Source organism: Canis lupus, chromosome 24 (genome assembly GCF_003254725.2).
Source record: "Canis lupus dingo isolate Sandy chromosome 24, ASM325472v2, whole genome shotgun sequence".
Classification (NCBI taxonomy): Eukaryota; Metazoa; Chordata; class Mammalia; order Carnivora; family Canidae; genus Canis; species Canis lupus.
The window spans coordinates 24,045,803-24,065,593 of record NC_064266.1 but is presented as its reverse complement, the minus strand read 5'-3'; the positions used below and the strand labels follow the sequence as shown (position 1 = coordinate 24,065,593).

Sequence of the window (19,791 nt, the reverse complement as noted above, 5' to 3'; positions counted from 1 at the left end):
GCCCTCACGAAACCGTGACCCTTGCCACATGCGCCAAGGAACCACTTAAAGTGCCCCGCCACACCCTCTGTGGCTCTCCTAGCCCGCAGCCCTGCTCCGGCCCCCCGCAGCCCGGGGCCCCACCTCCACATTGCCGCGCCAAGCCTCCCAGCGGCAGCCCCACCCCTACACTCCTGGAGCCGAACCGCCCCCAGCCCCGCCCCAGCGCGGGGCCCCGCCTTCCAGGGCCGTGACGTCACCCTACCCCCGCTGGCCCCGCCCCTCCCCCGGGCCCAGGGCCCTCGCGCAGGGCCTCTTCCCCTAGCCCCGCCCCTGCCGCTATGGCCCCACCCCCGCCACACACAGCCTGGCCCGCGGCTCACGTAGATCATCCAGCGAGCGTAACGCTGGCGCAAGTTGTGCAGTACTGCTGCCTCGTTGAGGTGCGTCATCATGGCCATGTCCTCCAGCAAGTCAAAGCGGGGAGGGTTCATGGGCTGCAGCTCTGCTTCGCGCACCATCAGCATCTGTCCGGGAGACCATATCGTGGGAGACCTTAACGTGGGGTGGGGTAGTAGGTGGGCAGGAACCTACTGACCTCAGCCTCTTACCCCTGTGCCCTCCCAGACCCCCTTTCATTCCGTGCCCGCTAGCGAGGAGCTGCACCCCCGGGGACAGAGAAGTTCGTCTCAAAGAGGGGAGCCAAACCTTCTGGTCTTTGGTCTCCACGTTGACTCTGCCCCCAGTAGCCTCCGACTTGATCTCCGCCTCCACATAGGCATCCTGTTCATCAGGTACCCAGACCCTCTTCCTCCCTGGTTAGGGGAGAACATTGGGGTTTGAGAAGGGCTGAGGCACATCCAGGGGTGGGGGGCCAAGCTAGGGTTCTCAAGCCATGTCCATAGAGCTGTGCCCCTCCCATGAGCCCCTTGGTCAGGATGCAGAGAATACAGAGAAGATCCTTCCAAATCCAGGTTCCTGGAAGCGCAGAGCTGGGAGAGTCCATAGGGATCTCTTCAGAGGATTCCCTGACTGAGGTAACAGTCCCTCACCACCCTGGATTAGCACTTGGGTTCAGATTCCTGCCTTTGCCATATCTACCCTGCGACCTTGGGAAAATCCCTCGTTCTCTCCGTCAAAGGCAAAATGTTATGGTCATCTCCTGACATTCCACATGGAGCAGCCCACAAAACCAGGCACATAGTCCTGGGGGGGGGGGTTTGCCTCCCCCCATTTCGCTGCAGACTCAAACCTACTGCTCCTACTTCTGTCTTGTGTGCATTCCTGCCTGGCCAGTTGGCCCCCAAACTTTAGGGAGCCCATGTTTCATGGTGGCTAAAGGCACAGACTCAGACTGCAGACCGCCAGATTCCATTCCCTATCCTGCTACCACCACCAAGTATCTTAGTCAGGACCAGCTACATAACTTGTAGGCCCTGGGGTTAAAGTGCAGGCCCCTGGTTAAAAAAAATTATTACAAATTTCAAAATGGTGATAGCAGAGTGTTAAATCAAACATGAGGCCCTTCTAAGGATGATGCCCTGTGCAACTGCAGAGGGTGCATGCCCATGAAACTGGCCTTGGCCTTGGTCCCCACCTCCCCAGGTTACTGAGATGGCACATGGAAAGTCATCCACTCTGGGCCTGGCACAAAATAAGCACTTGATACACATTGCCTATTGTTATTATTGTCCTATGAGCAAGCCAGGTCATAAATAGTAGTCTTTATTCCTGTCTTTGGCTTTGGCTCTATGGAAAGCACTAAAAATAACTCTAGCACAGGTTTTATGGACACTAGCCTACATACATACCAATCACTCCCACCTTAGGGGCCTCGGGCTCCAGCCACAGACACTGCTCCAGCAGACAAGGAATACTGTCCCATTTTACAGAGGAGCAAACTGAGGCTTGCTCGCAAACATGCAGTGATGTGCACAGGGTCTCTGAGAATGTACTGTTAGGACCCCAGACTCTGAGGGAAAGGGCCAGGGCTAAGGCTGTCAGGCCAGAGTGCTCCCTCAGCCCCGAGCTCAGTGCCAGCCCTCCCCAGTCCCGGTCTGAGTCCATAAGGGCCACACTGTGGCTGGACCATTCTGTCTTCACTTACCATCCCACGGGACAGTGTGCACCTTCATCAGGTCCTGATAGCCCTGGCGGAGGTAGCGGGCAGACTCCCCAAGTTCACTCACATCCATCATGGCAGTGGCACTGAGAGGTGGAGGACGAGGGACTAAAAATCTTGGAGGTTCAAGGCAGTCCAAGGCATCAGGCACTGGAAGACGGCAGTGATGGAGGAACTGAGGGACCAGGAGCCCAAAACTGGGACATGATTCATATGGCCTAATACTCAGTGGAGTCCCCATCTCAGCCTCCCTGATGAGCCCCCAACACACACACACACACACACACACACACACACACACACACACACCAGTGCATCCTTTCCCACAGATACAGAGACTCGTGCCCACCCATGGGGACCCTCACCCTTTGGTTCCAACCTCAACCCTGATCACCCACCTCAGCACCACGGTGAGGGCTGGGAGCTGGGCTACCCCTTTTATTGCCACAGTCAAGGTCAGCGGAGGAGAGCTATGTCAGCAATCTCCACGTGTCACAGCCCCCCCAGCCTGGCCACAGGACACAAAAGGCAAATTCCCTTTTATCTCTACCAGCACAGCCCCTGGGCTATTTTTACCTCCCATTGTCATGGGATCACAAAGGCGGAGAGAGACACTCTTACTAAGAGATAGGGAGGCTGGGATTCAGAGACCAAGGGGGCAGGGACAAAGCCATGAGAGATCTGGGAAGACTGAGGAGCTCAGAGAGAGAAACTGAGTCAGTCACAGGGAGTCTGATCCACCCAGAAAAACACTCACACCCTCAGAAACAGAGAGCAAGGAGACTCAGAGAGAGGAAACTATGGAATGCCTTCTGGGACTATTTGGCACAATTCTCTTCATACATCCAGGGAAACTGAGGCCCAGAGAAAAGAAAGCACTGGCAAGTCTCACAGATAAGCAGTAGCAGAGATCAGATCAAAAAGAGAAGCACAGAAAGTGAGACATCCCTCTCCAGTACTTGCATTGCGTCTCTTTCCTCCCTACCTCTGTCCCCATCTCCCCAGGGTCCCCTGGGGAAATCACACATGAAGAAAACTAGAGCAGGGACCACAGGCTTAAAGGAATAATTTGGCTGAAGAGAAAGCAAAATGAGGAAATTCAGAACACCTAGAAGACATTCAAGATTCACAGGAAACCAACTTCTCACTGTTAGCCCTATCCTGCACCCCACTCTTAACAGGGGTTGGATGTGCTGGCATTCAGTCTGTCTGGTACGGGCTTCGGAATACATCAGGGCGCTTCCAGGCTCTCCTGTCTATCACCCCATTCAGGCCTTTGTGATACCACAGAATTTCAGAGTCAGAGAATCCAAGGATCCTGGAACCTGAGACAGTGGACGTGTAGAAGTACGCAGGTCCAGAGCCAGGATGCCAGCTAGATGTCAGGCTGAGCTCACGCAGAGAAATCCTCTGTACCAACTGACTACCAATTCCAAATACGCAGATATATCTATATTCTATAAAAGATATAGAAATAATTTCAAAGATACATTTCAACTGTATATAGTTCAAAACAGGTAAAACTAATGTAGGAGGATAAAAGTGGTAGTCCTTTGAGGGAGAGTAATGAATGGATGAGGCACGAGAGAAGCTTCTGGAATGCAGGAAACACTATATACTGAGCACAGCGGTAGCTACACAAGTGTGTTTACTCTGTAAAACTAAATGAGCTGTACATTTAAGATGTCCATACTTCAGTGCATGTATGTGACACAAATTTTGCAAAAAGTGCATGGCCAAATTTGGCAATGTCTATTAAAATTACTTATGCTCTGATCCTTTTAGGAATCAATCCTACAGATACTTCTCCATGTTATGAAATGATACAGGTCTCCTTTGGGTGACATTTAGGTTGTTCCCAGTCTTTTTGCCATTATAATCAGGGCTACAGTGAATATTGTCACATACAGTCTGAGTTTTTGCAAAATAAACACACCCAATTCAAGAAACAAATTACCGACACCTACTCCTTTTTTTTTTTTTTTCAGATTTTATTTATTCATGAGAGACACACAGAGAAGAGGCAGAGACACAAGCAGAAGGAGAGAAGCAGGCTCCCTGTGGGGAGCCTGACGTGGGACTCAATCCCAGGTCCAGGATCACACCCTGGGCTGAAGGCAGGCGCTAAACCACTGAGACACCAGGTGTCCCAGCACCTACTCTTTCAATCACTACTCTTTTACCTACCATCCTGACTTTTAACGTCACAGATTAGTCTCCAAAAATTTTTTTTTAAGATTTTATTCATTTATTCATGAGAGACACAGAGAGAGAGGCAGAGACATAGGCAGAGAGAGAAGCAGATTCCCTGTGGGGAGCCCTGATGTAGGACTCGATCCTAGGACTCTGGGATCACTTCTTGAGCCAAAGGCAGACATCTGCTCAACTACTGAGACACCCAGGTGCCCCTATTTTACAAAATTTCTATGAATGGAATCCTATATTATGCATTCCTTTCTTCTTTCTTCTTCTTCTTCTTCTTTTTTTTTTTTTTTTTGTGAGGATATCACTCTGTTTTAATTCTCTTCATAGAACTTAGGTTGTTTCTTGCCTGCCTCCCCACAACTAATGGGCAAGAGCTTGGTCTATACCCCCAGCACCTCACAGAACACCTGCACATAGTAGAAAGTCAATAAATCTGTGCTGAGTAAGAGTATGAACCAAACTTGATAGTTTAAGATGATAGGGTTTTGATCTCCTTATGGGGTCAGAGGCTAAGGGACTATGCCTGAGCAATTTATAGAAAGTCCAGAGGGTGGGAAAAACCCTGCTCACTGTTTGAAGATGCTCAGAAGGAAGGGCTTCTTTCCTAATACCTGAGCAATAGAATTAGCCCAGAGAACCAGAACCTCTAACGAGCCTAGCTTATACCAAACATGATGTGAGTCTGAATTCTAGAATTACCTGCTCAGTGTCTAAACCTGGGGCTAAGAAACCAACCAAAAGAGAAGCACCTAGGTGGCTCAGCAGTTGAGTGTCTGCGTTCGGCTCAGGTTGTGATCCTGGGGTTCTGGAATCAAGTCCTGCATTGGGCTCCCTGCATGGAGCCTGCTTCTCCCTCTGCCTATGTATGTCTCCACCTCTCTTCCTGTGTCTCTCATGAATAAATAAAGATAATCTTTAAAAAAAGAAATTAAAAAACAACAACAACCAAAAGAAATGGGTTTTGAATTGCCCTCTAAGTTTGCTTCTACTGCACAGGGCACACCATCCTGCTGCAGTGAGCTTACAGACAAAAATGACAAAACACCGGGGAGACCCAAGACACACCTGAGAGAGGCACCAACTGCCACAGTCTGCAAGGACTTAAATTTGGGACCAACCTTACATATGTGAAGAGCCATCCTGGAGCAGAGGAAGTCCATGTGATTTGTGGTGGCCTCAAGAGCAGGCCAATGGGGTAGTTACAAGGGAGCAGTTTGGATATACACACAGAAAAAGGGGCTTTCTCACCCTCAGAGCCAGTCAGCCATGGAAGAGGCTGCCTGGAAGAAAATGAGCAACAGCGTTCCTGCCAACAGCAATGGGGAATCATGCAGGGCTTGAAGCTTTGGATTGGGTAATCTCAGAGATCTGCTCCAACTTCAGGACCCTAGGATTCTAGAACCTCCAGAAGCTTCATTTCTTCATAACCACCCTCACATCCCAACTAACCCACCCAGAGTAACCAGTGTAGACAGTCCAAAGTCCTTCTTCCTGCCTCTTCTTCCCAGGATTACGAGTACAGAGTCAAGACATGGGTGCACCTCAGTTTGTAATCCTGAGTGTTAGAATCCAGGAGCAGAAGACTTGAGGCAAATATGACAAAATGTACACAATGCTTTGTTAATTGTTCTCTGTACTTTCCTGTATCTTTTATTACCTTCCCCCTTTTTCATCTCCAATTAGACAGCAGGGCATAAGAAATTAGGAGTATCAGGGCTGAAAGAGAAATCATCTCATCTAGACCTTCAGGTGAGCTGAGGGCACAGAGGCCCTGATAGGGACAGAGGGAGCCCAGGCCAGACTCTGGGATTCCACTCCCAAGGTTAGCTCTCTAGCCCGGCACATGGAAACCCATAAAGGAAAAAGCAGCTACTGTGAGGACTGGCATGAGGACAGCTAGGTCACCTGCAGCCTGGCCTACAGTGTGTCTACCTTCCTGGGCTGCAGGGCCTTTGACTGGAAATCGCTCTGAGAACTGCAATCTTCAAGGGATTTAATGAAGGTGCTGATGGTGCAAGAAAGTTCAGCCTCAGTGCTCCCAGGCCCCTAGACCCTGAAGAGGAAGGGCAGGATCCAGGGTAGACAGTAAAGTGGCCAAAGACAGAGACAGGCAGTCTTAGGATATAGGGGCGTGGGGGCCAAACTGGGCATCAGGGTCGAGGTGCTCCCAGTTTCTGTCAAAGGCCTCAGATCAGCAGTTGCCAGGAGTCCTGGAGCTCACAGCTTAGTAGCAGCCAGAACTGGAGGCAGCTACTGAGCCAGGGCTATTTGGGGGAGACTCCCATGAGCAATGAGCTGATAGGACAAAGCCCAAAAGGGACATCATACCTCCAGCCTCTCTTCTTCTAGCCCAAAATGCCACTGGAGGAGCTGAGTGTTAGAAAAAGCAAGGGCAGACAGGGAGACAGAGAAGACGTGATTTGGGAGCCATACCTGGCCAGAAATGTATCGGTCACCAGTGCACCTCAGTGCCTGGAAGTCCTTCTTTGATAAAGATGCTGAAGGACTCTTCAAATGTTAGTTCATCTGGGAGAGACACATGAATCCAATTCGACAGGCATCTGGCAGCTTCTGTGTCCAGGATGGGAACACAATACTCCTTGTCCAGGAAAGGAGAGACACCCAAAAGAGGTGTCAGAGTGGAGGCGTCTGAAGGACAATAAGCAAGTCTGACACCTAGACGGGCCAGGAGAGGGGCATGACGACCAGACCCCTTCCCTCACAGAGCAGCAGTCAATAAACCAGCAAATATGTTTTCCAGGGTAATTAAAGATGGTGGCATGGGCTCTGAAGGTACTATAGTAATGCATTGGAGGGTCATGGGGGTGTACACTACTCAGATTGGTCAGGAAGGGCCTCTCTGAAGAGATGACGCTTCACAGTGAGACATGAAGGATGGGAAGGAGCCATGCAAAGAGCCAGAGGAAGAATATTCTGAGCAGAAGGAACAGTTAATACAAAAGCTGTGAGGTAGAAAATAGCTTGGTGTGTTTGAGGCCCTGTCACAAGGCTAGTGCAGCTGGAGCGGGGAGCAGAGATGGGGGGAGGGTTTTACAAGGTGAGGTGACAGAGGTAGGCAGGGACTGGGTCACCGAGAGTCTTGTAGGACTTGGAAGGGACCCTGGACCTCACAGCAGGTACAGCGGGAAGCTGTCAGGGCAGGAGAGTACGTGGTTCAAGTGTGAATGCTGACCGCCCCGGCTGCCATCTAGAGAATGGGCTGGAGGCAGCAAGGAGGCCCTGGTCATCCAGATGGGAGGAGGGCACCGAAGGCAGAGGGGAGGGGACGCAGAACAGGAGCCCAAACTCCAAGGCCGGAGCAGCCCCCCAGGGAGGCCAGGCCGATCAGAGCAGTTGAGACTAGACTGTGAAGGGCTTCAGAAGCCAGATCAGGGTTTGGCGCTTTCTCCTACAGGAGCTGGGGAACCATCAAAGGCGTTTGTACTTTATGTTTCTCATCAAAGAGCTCTGAGCAAGGACATCTGACAGCGTGGTCAGATTTATGTGTTCACAAGATCCCTGTGGCAGCTGGTGCGGAGGAAGGACCTAAGGGATGACACCGGTGGCAGGAAGACTGGCTTAGGAGGCGGCTGCCATAACGGTCCAGACGAAAAGCAGTGAGGCCCCAAAGACCTGGGGGCTGCCCTGCTTGTCCAAGGCTTGTCCCCCTCCTGGGGCCCTGGCAGCTGCAGAGGCCCCGAGTGGGCCCCAGCTCTGATGCTTGCGCAGAAACTGCCAAGAGGCATCAGGGCTGTTTATCCGGAGGAGAGATGCCTCAGCGTGGATTTAGGGCTAAAAGGTTACTGGTGGGGGGGGAGAGTGGGGGGGACCAGCTGTCCCCCATCTTCACAAAGGACACACAAGGGAGGGGACTGTGGCTTCTGCTGCAGCAACAGGGAGGGAGGTTAGACACGTGAGGGGAAATGTCCTGATAGGCATCAGAGGACGAAAGGACCCTTCAGAGATCATGCAAACCAACTCTCGCACTGAACAGCTAGGGAAACTGAGGCACAAAGGAAGAGACAGATCCTTGTCTGAGGCCACATAGTGAATGAGACCTATGGCTAGAGCCAACAGCACAAACTGCCCCTTCCAAAGACCCCAGGGGCCTCCCGGATCCCTCCCAAGCATACCTCAGACTGCTCTAGAAGAATCTGGGATGTGTTTGCCCCAGAGAGAAGTGTGCGTGGGAAGCCCTCTTGGAGATAAAGGGATGGACAGAAAGACTTGTGCTGGACTCAAGCAGTCTGGAGCTCTGGTTTGCTGCATCCTTGAGTTCAATCTCTGCCCTAGGCCCTCACTGTCTCTGCCCACGCCCCCACCACCCCCACCAGTCTCAGTGTTGTCTGCATTTGGTGGGGGTCTCTTGTAATTCTCATAGCCTTGGTCCTTCTGGGTCACCCTGTCTTTCTCTGCCCTCTGAGACTCCGTATTTCTTTGTCTTGGCCTCTGACTCAGTGTCCCTAGGGCTGAGCTGGACTGGACCAAACTCCCACCTACTCTACCTCACTGGTAGAGTGCCCCCATGTAGACAATGCTCGGGCTCAGTGCCCAGGCTGGAACAGGTGACAGCAGCTGTGGATCTATCTATAGCTCCCTTGCCCTTCAATTGTTCCCAACTTCAAACAAGGGCTGGGGCCTGGATTATACAGGCACCCCCCACCAGCCTTGCTGAAATAGATCCCAGGGGGCCGGGGATGAGTGAGGCTCATGGGGGCCATGTCATGATCTCTTATAAGTATCTACCTCTGTTTGGACTTGTAGCTCTAGGCTGTGAGGCTTTTCAGCTCAGAGGCTGTGTGAGGAGAGGACCAGTGGCTAAGGGAGCAGAGTGTGTGCAAACAGCAGACCTGTACGTGGGTAGGTGAGCATGTGTGACAGGTGTGTTTCCCTCCTCCTGCTTTGGGTGACAAACACCCAGGAGCACAGGATGCCAGTTCCACAAGGGCAGAGACCTAATCTTTTCCACTTTCTGCCTGAACTGGGCCATGGCGAGTGTTCAACATATATTTCTTACCTTGGCCTTTACAGAGAGGGACGGCATGCTATGTAGTGAGAGGACCCAAGTATGAGAGGCAGTGTAGGGTAGTGATGAAAAATACCTTCAGTAAAGTCAAACTGCCTGAGAATCTGCCAATTACCAGCTATGAAATCTTGGGAAATTAACCTCTTAACAATGGAAATTTGTTACAAAAAAAAAAAAAAAAAAGTACCTACCAACCACACAGGATTCTGATGAGTATTTTGAGTTGTAACATCTGAAGTGCTTAGAATAGTGCATGCCACAGAGGAGAGACTCAGTAAGTTTTACTATTTCCAAGATACATCATTAAGTGAAAGAAGTGAGGAAAAGAATAGATGGATATGGTATCACTCTGTAAAAATGGGGGGAGAGAAGAATCATATATTTGTGTGCCCACCTATGAAGGGACCACCTTTGCTGGTAAGAGTGGTTGCCTCTGGAGAGCGGAATAAGTGGCTGAGGGCTAGGGAAGGGAGGGACGCCATTTTTTTTCCCCCTTATTTACCCTTTTATACCTTTGAATTTTGAATCATGGGTATTAATTACCTATTTCTTAAGGATTTGCTAAGTGAATATGGGTCACTTCCTTGAACATGATCCTTGAAAAAGAATGCTCCTATTCTGTGCCAATGGGGAAGGCCTGGGTGAGGGCCGGGCTTCAGGGTGCAGGCTCATTGCCCTCACCCCTAGGTCTGAGTCTCTGGGACACCCTCTTACCCCCAGCCCAATAGCAGGCAAGGTGTATCCATGCAAAACCATCCCAGAGGGGTGCCTAGGTGGCTCAGTGGCTGAGTGTCTGCCTTCAGTTCAGGGCATGATCCCAGGGTTCTAGGATTGAGTCCCATATTGGGCTCCCCACGGGAAGCCTGCTTCTCCCTCTGCCTATGTCTCTACCTCTCTCTCTGTGTCTCTCATGAGTAAATAAATTAAATTTTTAAAAAATAGCAAAAAGTAGACCAGAGGGAGGTTTCCCAGTTTCTAGACCAAGCAGCAGCAGAGGTGGAAGGGGCAGTGGAAACAGGCTTCTGCCCTCTTCCCTGGCCCCAGCCCCCAACTCTTAAGGCAAGCTATTCTTGGAGGCCAGATAATGCCAGCAGTTGTTGCTGCCCATATCAGCTTCCAGAACCACCAGCACTGAGAGGCCCAGTGCTCCCCCCACCCCTGGTGTGTTGGCCTCCCTGTCAGGTGTGGGACTCTTGCCGCTTTATCCCCTGCACCACACACAGGCCGCACATGTTCTGGCCACCACAGGTAAGGAAGGGGACTGGGTAGTAGGCTCCTCCAAGACTCCCGTTGCCCAGCAGAGTGCAGGGTATCCCCCTAGGAGTCACAGTGCAGATAGACACTCTGGCCCAAACCCCTGATCTAAACTATGCTTAGACTATGAATGGAAGGGGTGGGGTCTATGGACACAGGCTAGACAGGAGAGCTAGGGTGAGGGGAGGGCGGAAATGGTAGCAGGGAGAGAGCCTGGGAGGGCCAGTATATGGAGGAGGGAAAAAGCCAAAAATAGGTCTGGAGAAGAGATGCCAGAAGAGGGTCTGATAGCACTGGCTCTGGAATCAGACTGTCCAGGTCTGCTTCTACTTGTTATGTGTCTACTTACTTTTCTTCTTGGAGCTTTTATCAATTTCCATGATAAAATGGGCATAACCTTATTTCTTGTGGTTGTTATGCAGAGTCAACGATAGAATACATGTAAAAAGCTTAGCCTGTGACTGACATAGCTAAGCACATCTAGATGTCTGGTGATTTTATCCTTAGCTCCATAAGAGCAGGAATGCTTCTTTTTTCAGCTCTGCACCTGCAGGGACTAGACTGGCACACATTAGGACTGCCTCCTCAAGTCCTTGCTCTGCCATTCACAAGCTAAGTGACCCAAAGAAAGTTACTTAACCTCTCTGAGCTTTGGGTTCCTTCTCTGCAAAATGAATAGGTGAAGAATACCTGCCCTATAATGTTGCTGAGAGCAACAATAAACTGAAGTGCTTATCCCATGGTAAGAGGTCAATAATGTGAACATAGGAACCCTGTGACTATGGGTATGTTAGGGTAGTATGGTGGACAAGCCTTGGGTGTGCCACTCTGGGGATGGAATTTGAAGCAGTGCCCATGGCAGCAACATTCTGGAAGAGACATTCTAGTGGGACCACCATGTGGGAACAAAGTCCCAGAATCTCCTAAGACCATAGCCATACTACCTCCAAAATCTTGTGCCACAGCCCAGGCTTTCCCTAAGAATCTTAGTATCAGAACAGGCTTATTCCAGCCAGGGTCAGCTTCCCACTTAGTTGAGTACAACAAACACCCTCTGATGTCCCCCAGATCGGGACTGGTTCTGGTCTTGCTCCTAACGCCCAGGGGTCTGTCTAGTAGAAGAGACAGAAATGGAGGAGGCACGTTAATAACAATAGGCACAGGGCCTCCTAGGGGAGGAGCACTTAGCCCAACCTGGTAGAGCAGAGAACAAGGGAAGAACATCTGTCCTTCTCCAAAGGCCAATTAGAGGTGGAGTGGGAGGTTAGGGTGGGGTGAGTGCACCTCTATCCTTACCCTTATAATCATCATCAGTCAGCTCAGGAGGTAAAGGATAGAGAGAAGCTCAAAGAGTGAAATTCAGAATCCAACCCAGTGGGTCTGCCCCGGATCTTCTGAGGTATTATGGTGACTCCACATTCCTCCACATCTTAGAGTGTACTGCCCACCTCTCTGTGGAGCTGGATTGCAAACTTAAGGGCAAGAGGCCTCCTTGCACATAGCCCTCAGATTTTTTTATATGGGTTGAAAATGCTGTTGTTACAAATATCTCTACTTGTCTTGCCACTGAGGACCTTAAATTTGGGCCTTAAATTTCATTTTTTAATGGAAATTCTTTTAGGTAACTATATATTCACAAGCAATTATAAGAAATAATACAGAAAGATCGCCTCTATTGATACTGATACAATCCCCAAGCTTATTCAGGTTTTCCCAGATTTACATATACGTGTGTGTCTGTATGTGTGTGTGTGTATTCAGTTCTTTTTTTTTTTTTTTTTTTTTTATTTATTTATGATAGTCACAGAGAGAGAGAGAGAGAGAGGCAGAGACACAGGCAGACGGAGAAGCAGGCTCCATGCACTGGGAGCCCGATGTGGGACTCAATCCCGGGTCTCCAGGATCACGCCCTGGGCCAAAGGCAGGCGCCAAACCGCTGCGCCACCCAGGGATCCCTGTGTATTCAGTTCTATATGATTTTATCACCTGTGTAGGTTCACAGATTCACCCCCACAGTCTATATTCTGAACAGTTTCAGCAACAAAAAGGTGTTACCCTTTTATAACTACACTTTCCTCCTTCCCATTGTTAACCCTGCAACCTCCAATCTGTTCTCCATTTCGAAAACTGTCAATTCATAAATGTTATATAAGTGAAATCATACAGTATGTAACTTTTAAGATTGGCTTTTTTCCACTCAGCATAATACCCTAGAGATTAATCTACATCAATAGATTGATGTCGCCTACATCAATAATTTGTTTCTTTTTGTTACTGAGTAGTATTCCATATCACAGATGTACCACAGTTTATTTAAACTTTTACCTGTCGAGGGATATCTGGACGTCCCTCCTGGACAGCCCTCAGTTGGAGGAGCTGTCTCATCACCTGTGTCCTATGGGGCTAAGGGCACCCATATCCTCCAAATTCTTGTTCCATCTGTCTAGGAGCTTCTTGAGACCCGGAAATGGGCAGATTCCATCCTGCATCCCCAACAGCTAGCATAGGACTTTGTACAGAAGAGGTGCCCATATGTGTGTGCCAAATGGGCTGTGTCCACCGGGATAGTGACACCTGCCTCTCAAGAACCACCTTCTCCAGGGCCTCTCACTTTGCTTCCTGCTGTCCCCTTCACACCAGGCCCAGTGGATACCATGACTTGTGTTTCTCATTCACCCAAGCTTGGGCTTTGCTCTCCTGGCTTTATCTGAGCTAGGCTAATAATACGTTACAGTGCTTACAAGTTCTGGAGCCAGACTGAGTGAAAACTCTCAGTTGCTTTGTCTCTTTGGTTCCCTGTTTGTCATCTATAAGGCAAGAATAATAACAGCACCTACTCCATTGGAATTAAATGAGATAATAATCATTTAAAAAGGCACAAGGCCTCACATAGGAAGCATTTAATACACAGTCATTACTATTCATTATCCTTATCATCACCCCCAAACTCAGGACCATAAACAAGAGAAATACATACCACCAATATAAACACAATGAGAAGGTTCCCAAAAAAGCTCATTCCTAAGGCTGTGGGACCCCATTCTCATCCTTACAAAATTCCCTCCTGGCTTCTCTTTCTCTCTGCAGCTCCTTCCCTTCTTGGTGAAAGTTCAGGGAGATGGAAGGGCAAGACTATAGCCTCTTCCTGAAGAAAGGGTCCCATCATTGATGTCAAGGTGAAAAACGCCTTCTCTCATATATATATGGCGTTGTCAGGCTCACCCAGCACTTCCCAGCTCCAGAGTCTCCCTATAAACAGCCAGCACAGTGTAGGCCCAGAACCCTGCCACCATCTAGCCACAAGCAGAATCACAAGGGTAATTCCTCAAAGCCCTGCATCCATTTTGCTTTAATACACCTATGCATTCAACTATGTACATATTTACTGAAAAATAAACTTTGCTATTAATCTGGGAAACTTCAAAGAAATACCATGTCATACCCACTAGACTGGCAAAAACAAAAAAGCCTGACAATACTGAGTCTTAGTGAAGATGTAATTCCAATCCAACAATCTAGCAATTCTAATATATTACTGGCAAGAGTGCAAATTTATAAAACCACTTAAAAGAGATATTTTGTATTATCTAGGAAATCTGAATATGCTCATGATCTTTAACACACTGTACAAGGAGGCAGTGTGTTAAAGGCATATTAGACGGTTTACCATTTGTAATAATAAAATACAAGAGACAAACCAATAGACCATTCACAGGGGCGAAGGTAAACGAAATGTGGCTTTTATGCAGTGAACCTATGGAGCAGTGAAAATGAATGAACTAGTCACTCTTATCAACATGGATGAGTTTCCCAACATAAGGCTGAATGAGAAAACAAGCTGAATGATAATATATACAATGTTACCAGTTAAAGTCCAAAAAACAGGAAAAATAGCATCAAGTATTTAGAGACACATATACCTAGTATAAGGATTAAAAATGCATTGGATCTACCTCACACCATATATAAAAATTAATTAAAAATTAACCAAAGATGTACATGTAAGAGTGAAAACTGTAAAACTCTAGGAAGACATAGATATAAATTCTCATGATTTCTGATTAGGCAATGGTTTTTTAGATATGACAGAGCACAAGCAACCAAAGAAAAAACAGATGAATTGGACTTCTTCAAAATTAAAAAAAAATGTTTTTCAAAGGACACTATCAAGAATTTGAAAAGACAACCTACGGAATGGGAGAAACTACTCCTGATAAGAGACTAATGTCCAGAATATATAAAGAATTCTTACAACTCAATAATAAAAATATGACCTAATTTCAAAATAGAAACTCTCTTTTATTAAGTGAAAGAGAAACTGAGTCAAAGACTAGTCTAGGAGTAGAATGATGGTTACCAAGGGTTGGTTGGGAGTAGAGAAAGGGGAATTGTTTAATGGGTTCAGTTTGGAGATGCTAAGACATTCCAGAGATGGATGATGGTGATACCTGCACAACAATGTGAATATACTTGATGCCACTGAACCATACTTAAGTGGTTAAAATGGCAAATTTTAAATACCTTTCATTATAATAAATTTTTTTAAGTTAAAAACAATAGGTAAAAGATGGGAATAGACAAAGGAGATATAAAAACAGCTGAGAAGCACTGCTCAATATCATCAGTCATTAGGGAAATGCAACCTGAAACCACAATATGACACTACCTCACACCCACTGGGATGGTCATCATCAGACAGATAAGAATGAGAGGTAAGGATGTAAAAATTGGAAGTCTCAGACACTGCTGGTGGGAGTGCAAAATAGTGTAGCCATTTTGAAAAATGCTCTGGCAGTTCCTCAAGAAGTTAAACATAGAGCTACCCTGTGAACTAGCAAGTCCATGACCAGGTCTATTCCCAAGAGAATTAAATACAGCTGCATAAAAACTTGTATATGAATGTTCATAATAGCATCATTTATAATAACAAAAAGGAGAAACGGCCAAAATGCTCACCAACTGACAGCCGAACTAAATGTGTTATCTCCACACAATGGAATACTAATCAGGCATAAAAGGAATAAGATATTGGTATAAGCTACAGCATGGATAAACCTTGAGAACATAATGGTAGGGCACCTGGGTGGCTCAGTGGTTGAGCGTCTGCCTTTGGCTCAGGTCATGATCCTGGGGTCCTGGGATCAGCCCTTCATCAGGCTCCAACCTCAGCAGGGAGTCTGCTTCTCCTTCTCTCTTTGCCCCTCCCACCACTAGTGCTCTGTCTCAAATAAATGAAAAAAAATCTTAAAAAAAAAAAAAGTGATCTCTATACCCATTGCGGGGCTTGAACTCACAACCCTGAAATCAAGAGGCACATTCTCTACTGACCAAGCCAGCCAAGCACCTCTCCCCATGGGTGAAATGAGAGCTGGATTAGAAGCTTGTTAGTAGAAAATGTCTAAGTGTCCTGGGGCGATGGGAAGGAGTGTGCCTTCCCTTTATCAGCCCACAGTTTCAAGAATTCCTTATGCACAATGAGAACACAGACCTGGAGTCAGCCCTGGTGCCATCAATCATCACAAGTGGGCCTAAAGTAAAGCCCAGCTGAGTCTCTATTTCTTCTCAGTAAAATAGGGACAGTAACTTCTCCCTCCCAGGTTTATGGTGGGGGGTGTAAATGAGATAACACATATAAGGTGTCCGAGATAGGCCTGGCACACAGTAAATCCTCAACACATGGGACAGTCCTCACTGTGATTCCACAGGCATTTCCTGAGCAGCACTGCTGGGCCAGACCTGTGCTAGGGGGCTAGAAGACAGAGGAATTCCACTGAGTGACCAAGTGATGGCCCCCAGCCAGGTGGGGAGACAGCCTCATGAACAATACCAGGCAGGGTGATGTTATTGCTAAAAAGAGACAGCAGCCACGTGTACACATGCAGACCATGTGCACTGTAAACCCCAGGGCGACAGATATGTTCCAATCAAGAGGCCCAATACAGGCTTGGCGAGAGGCCCTCATGAGGTGGGGGAGGTGGGATGGAAGACACACAAAGTGAAGGGACTGGACTCCCTTCACACTGCAGTGTAGCCCTCCTGGTCTTGTTTCACCTAATTCAGACTCAAATGTTCCCACAAGCCCCAAGAGCAGAAACTCAAAAGTCCGCTTTGGGAAGCCTGAGCTCATGGTACACACCTAAGTGCATGTGTGGGGGCACAGTGGCTAACAGTGGGAAGCTGCATGATCTCTGGCAAGCCAGGACACTTCTGCAAGCCTGCAAGTCCCCAGCTATAACATGGAGATAACAGTACTGATCTCACAGGGTTGTGGTAAAAAGTGAGACAACAACTGTGAAGCCATTAACCAAGTAGCTGGCACCTGGTGAACAGATTATTTAATAAAGATTTGCTATAGTTAAAAAAAAAGATTTGTTATAGTTAGGGGAAAAAATAGATTCCATTTTCAATGGGAGGGCAATGGGATTCAGGGCAGTGAGAACCCTTGCTCATAGTTACATGGCCAGTTTAGGAGTCAAGATCTGAACCCACATCTGACACATCAAAGGCTCACTGCATCATAATCTCCCTCTGCTCCAGAATCTTCAGCAGGCCCGCTGCAGTCCACTAAATGGAATCTACCCTTGCCATGGAGTGGGGAACTAGCAAAGGCTTGAGGCTAGAGAGACCTCAGGAAAAACTCCCCATCCCTGGGTTCCTTGATCTGGGACCCCCAAGTGGGCCCAAGGAGACCTGTGAATTCCTCCACATGGTTTGCAAAAAGTTTGTGTCTAGGAACACCTGGGTGGCTCAGCGGTTGAGCATCTATCTGCCTTTGGCTCAGGGCATGATTCTGGGGTTGGGGATTGAGTCCCACATTGGGCTGCTCTGAGGAAGCCTGCTTCTCCCTCTGCCTGTGTCTCTGCCTCTCTCTCTGTGTCTCTCCTGAATAAACAAATGAAATCTTAAAAAAAAAAAAAAAAAAAGCTTGTGTCTAATGGAGATTCTCGAAGGAGTGTATCACCTCAAAAGTAACAAACTTCTGACTTGACCTCACGTGGCACGTTTTCTTATCTACCCAAAGAAGATGCAGTATCTACCTTGAAAGGCTATGAAGGGATTAAAGAAAGTAGTTTATGAAAAGTATGTGAAACATCCTAAGTTTTCACCTAATGTTGGTTACCCTGCCTTCCTCTCCCCAGCTTATTGCTATCATTTAGCAAATGTCATTGAGCATCTACTATGTGGCAGATACCACTCCAGGTGGTAAAGTGGTAAACAAGACAGATGTGCCTGTTCTCGTGGAGCTCACATGATGGAGAGAATCAGACTAAATTAATAATTTCAGACACTAGTAAGTGCAATGAAGAAAATCATAGAATAATGTGATAGAGATTGATGGGGCAGGGGTGGCATCTGCAGAGGAAACATGGGAATGACAAGAAGGAACCAATTATGCCAAGATTCAAGGGCAAAGCATCAGGGCAGAAGGAGCAGGAAAGACAGTCTCACTTGAAAGACCCTTGGCTGGGCAGCCCGGGTGGCTCAGTGGTTTAGTGCCGCCTTTAGCCCAGGGAGTGATCCTGGAGACCCACATCGGGCTCCCTGCCTGTCTCTCTCTCTCTCTCTCCCTCTGTCTCTCATGAATAAATAAATAAATAAAATCTTAAAAAAAAGAAAGATCCTTGGCCAAGAGCCCCTAACTCCCAATTGCACCACAAACTGAAAAAGTCACGTAACTTCTGAGGCTCAGCTGCCATGTCTACAAAATGGGAAGAAATGCACCTTACCTGCCACAATGTGGGGGCCTCCACCAAAGGGCTGTTAAGGTCTGGGATCTTCCCCAACTTTCACCAATAGACACCTGATATTCATCATTTTGGCACCCATCTTGGAGGCGGGGACCTGCACAGATAACCCTGGGTCATGATTTTTAATTTTTAAATTTCATGCTGCACAAATAGTTTCCTTGGTTCCTGGTTAACATGGTGGACTTTACCTGCACCTGGGGCCTATTATCATAACTGCTACTTTAGACTCTCCCTCAGTTATAAAGGCAAACAAGGGAAGGGCATCATGGAAACACTGTTATGCCCATAATCAGACCAGCTATTGCATCCCTCCCACCAACAAGATTGGAGGACTCAGTTTGTCCTGTAGACAGAGAATGTACAAGCTTTATTTAAGGAGCTGGAAACATCATGGCCCCTGGGTTGGGCTTCTGATTTATGATCATTTGTAGTTCTCCTTCCTAAATGTCTCTTTAGCATGTCCCCTTCTTTCCATCTCCTGAGCCACTACCTCACACCTTAATACCCTCTGAGCATGCTCTCTGGCCTTAGTATCCCCTCTTACAAACCATTTGCCACACTGTAGCCAGCACCTAAAGACCAGGTCTTTCCTCTACTCAAAATCTTTAGATAGCTCCCCATCACTCCCTGGACAAATGCCAAGCTCCGTAACCTGGCATTCAAGGCTCCCTCTCCAAGGCTGAGCTCCTAACAGTCTGCTCAACCCCCAGGCCCTCCTCAGTATCTATACCAAACTCCTCACTGTCTCTAAAAAGAGCATAGCTACACTCAGAATTATTTGCCTTTGCTGTTTCTGTCCCTGCTACTTGGAACACTGTCCTCCTTCCTGCCTCTTACCTCCACCCTTACTTCTTTCACTGCTTATGCATCCCTACCTACTCCTCAAGACCCCCAAAGCCTTCCCTGATTCCCCAGAAAAGTACTGTTTACCAGTCTACCTTCTTAGTCAGATGTGAAAAGTTGGGGTTCTTAGTTATGATTAATTTCCCAGAGCCCAGACAGGAATTCAGGTTAAACTTAAAATTCATATGAAGTGCTTCACATTGAGAAGATCCTATTACAACCCAGAAAGAAGGAACAATTAAAAGAACTGGAGGGCTGCCAAGAGGCAAGGTGGGAATAGGAATCAAGAATCTGCCTTCTCAAAAAAATCGCCCCAGATACTGATGCAAATGATTTGGACATTTTGAGACAGTATGTTATCCTCAAACATTCCCAACCTAAAAACAGTTGGAAAAGGGGCACCTAGATGGCTCAGTCAGTGGAGCCAGTGACTTTTGATCTTAGTTTTGCGGGTTCCGACCCCACGTTGGATGTATACTTAAAAATAAAATCTTAAAAAATAAAATAAGATCTTTTTTAAAAAATTGCCGGAAAGAGGAAAATCCTTTCTTTGGCCTCTATAGCTTTCCCAGCAGTTTCCCTCAAAGTTAGGTGGTCTTTTCTGGGTGGAAAAC

The 19,791-nt window shown here is 47.7% G+C and overlaps 1 protein-coding gene across 7 annotated transcripts in view; it reads right to left on the bottom strand.

Annotated features, from left to right (window-relative positions):
- MYH7B (myosin heavy chain 7B) overlaps positions 1–19,791 on the bottom strand; it is a 40,913-nt gene that overhangs the window by 20,676 nt on the left and 446 nt on the right. For 3 of the 7 annotated variants that reach the window (XM_025469806.3, XM_025469810.3, XM_025469807.3), the window contains exons 2-5: positions 18,314–18,428; positions 2,087–2,251; positions 688–794; positions 363–506 (exon numbers count right to left, since the gene is read on the bottom strand). In XM_025469806.3, the coding sequence (XP_025325591.3) occupies positions 363–506; positions 688–794; positions 2,087–2,177 (342 nt within the window). In that variant the 5' untranslated portion in view covers positions 2,178–2,251; positions 18,314–18,428. Of the gene's footprint in view, positions 1–64; positions 211–362; positions 507–687; positions 795–2,086; positions 2,252–2,499; positions 2,525–18,313; positions 18,429–19,791 lie in introns of those variants that run through there. The other 4 variants (XM_025469808.3, XM_025469812.3, XM_025469813.3 and 1 more) reach the window with 4 other exon arrangements.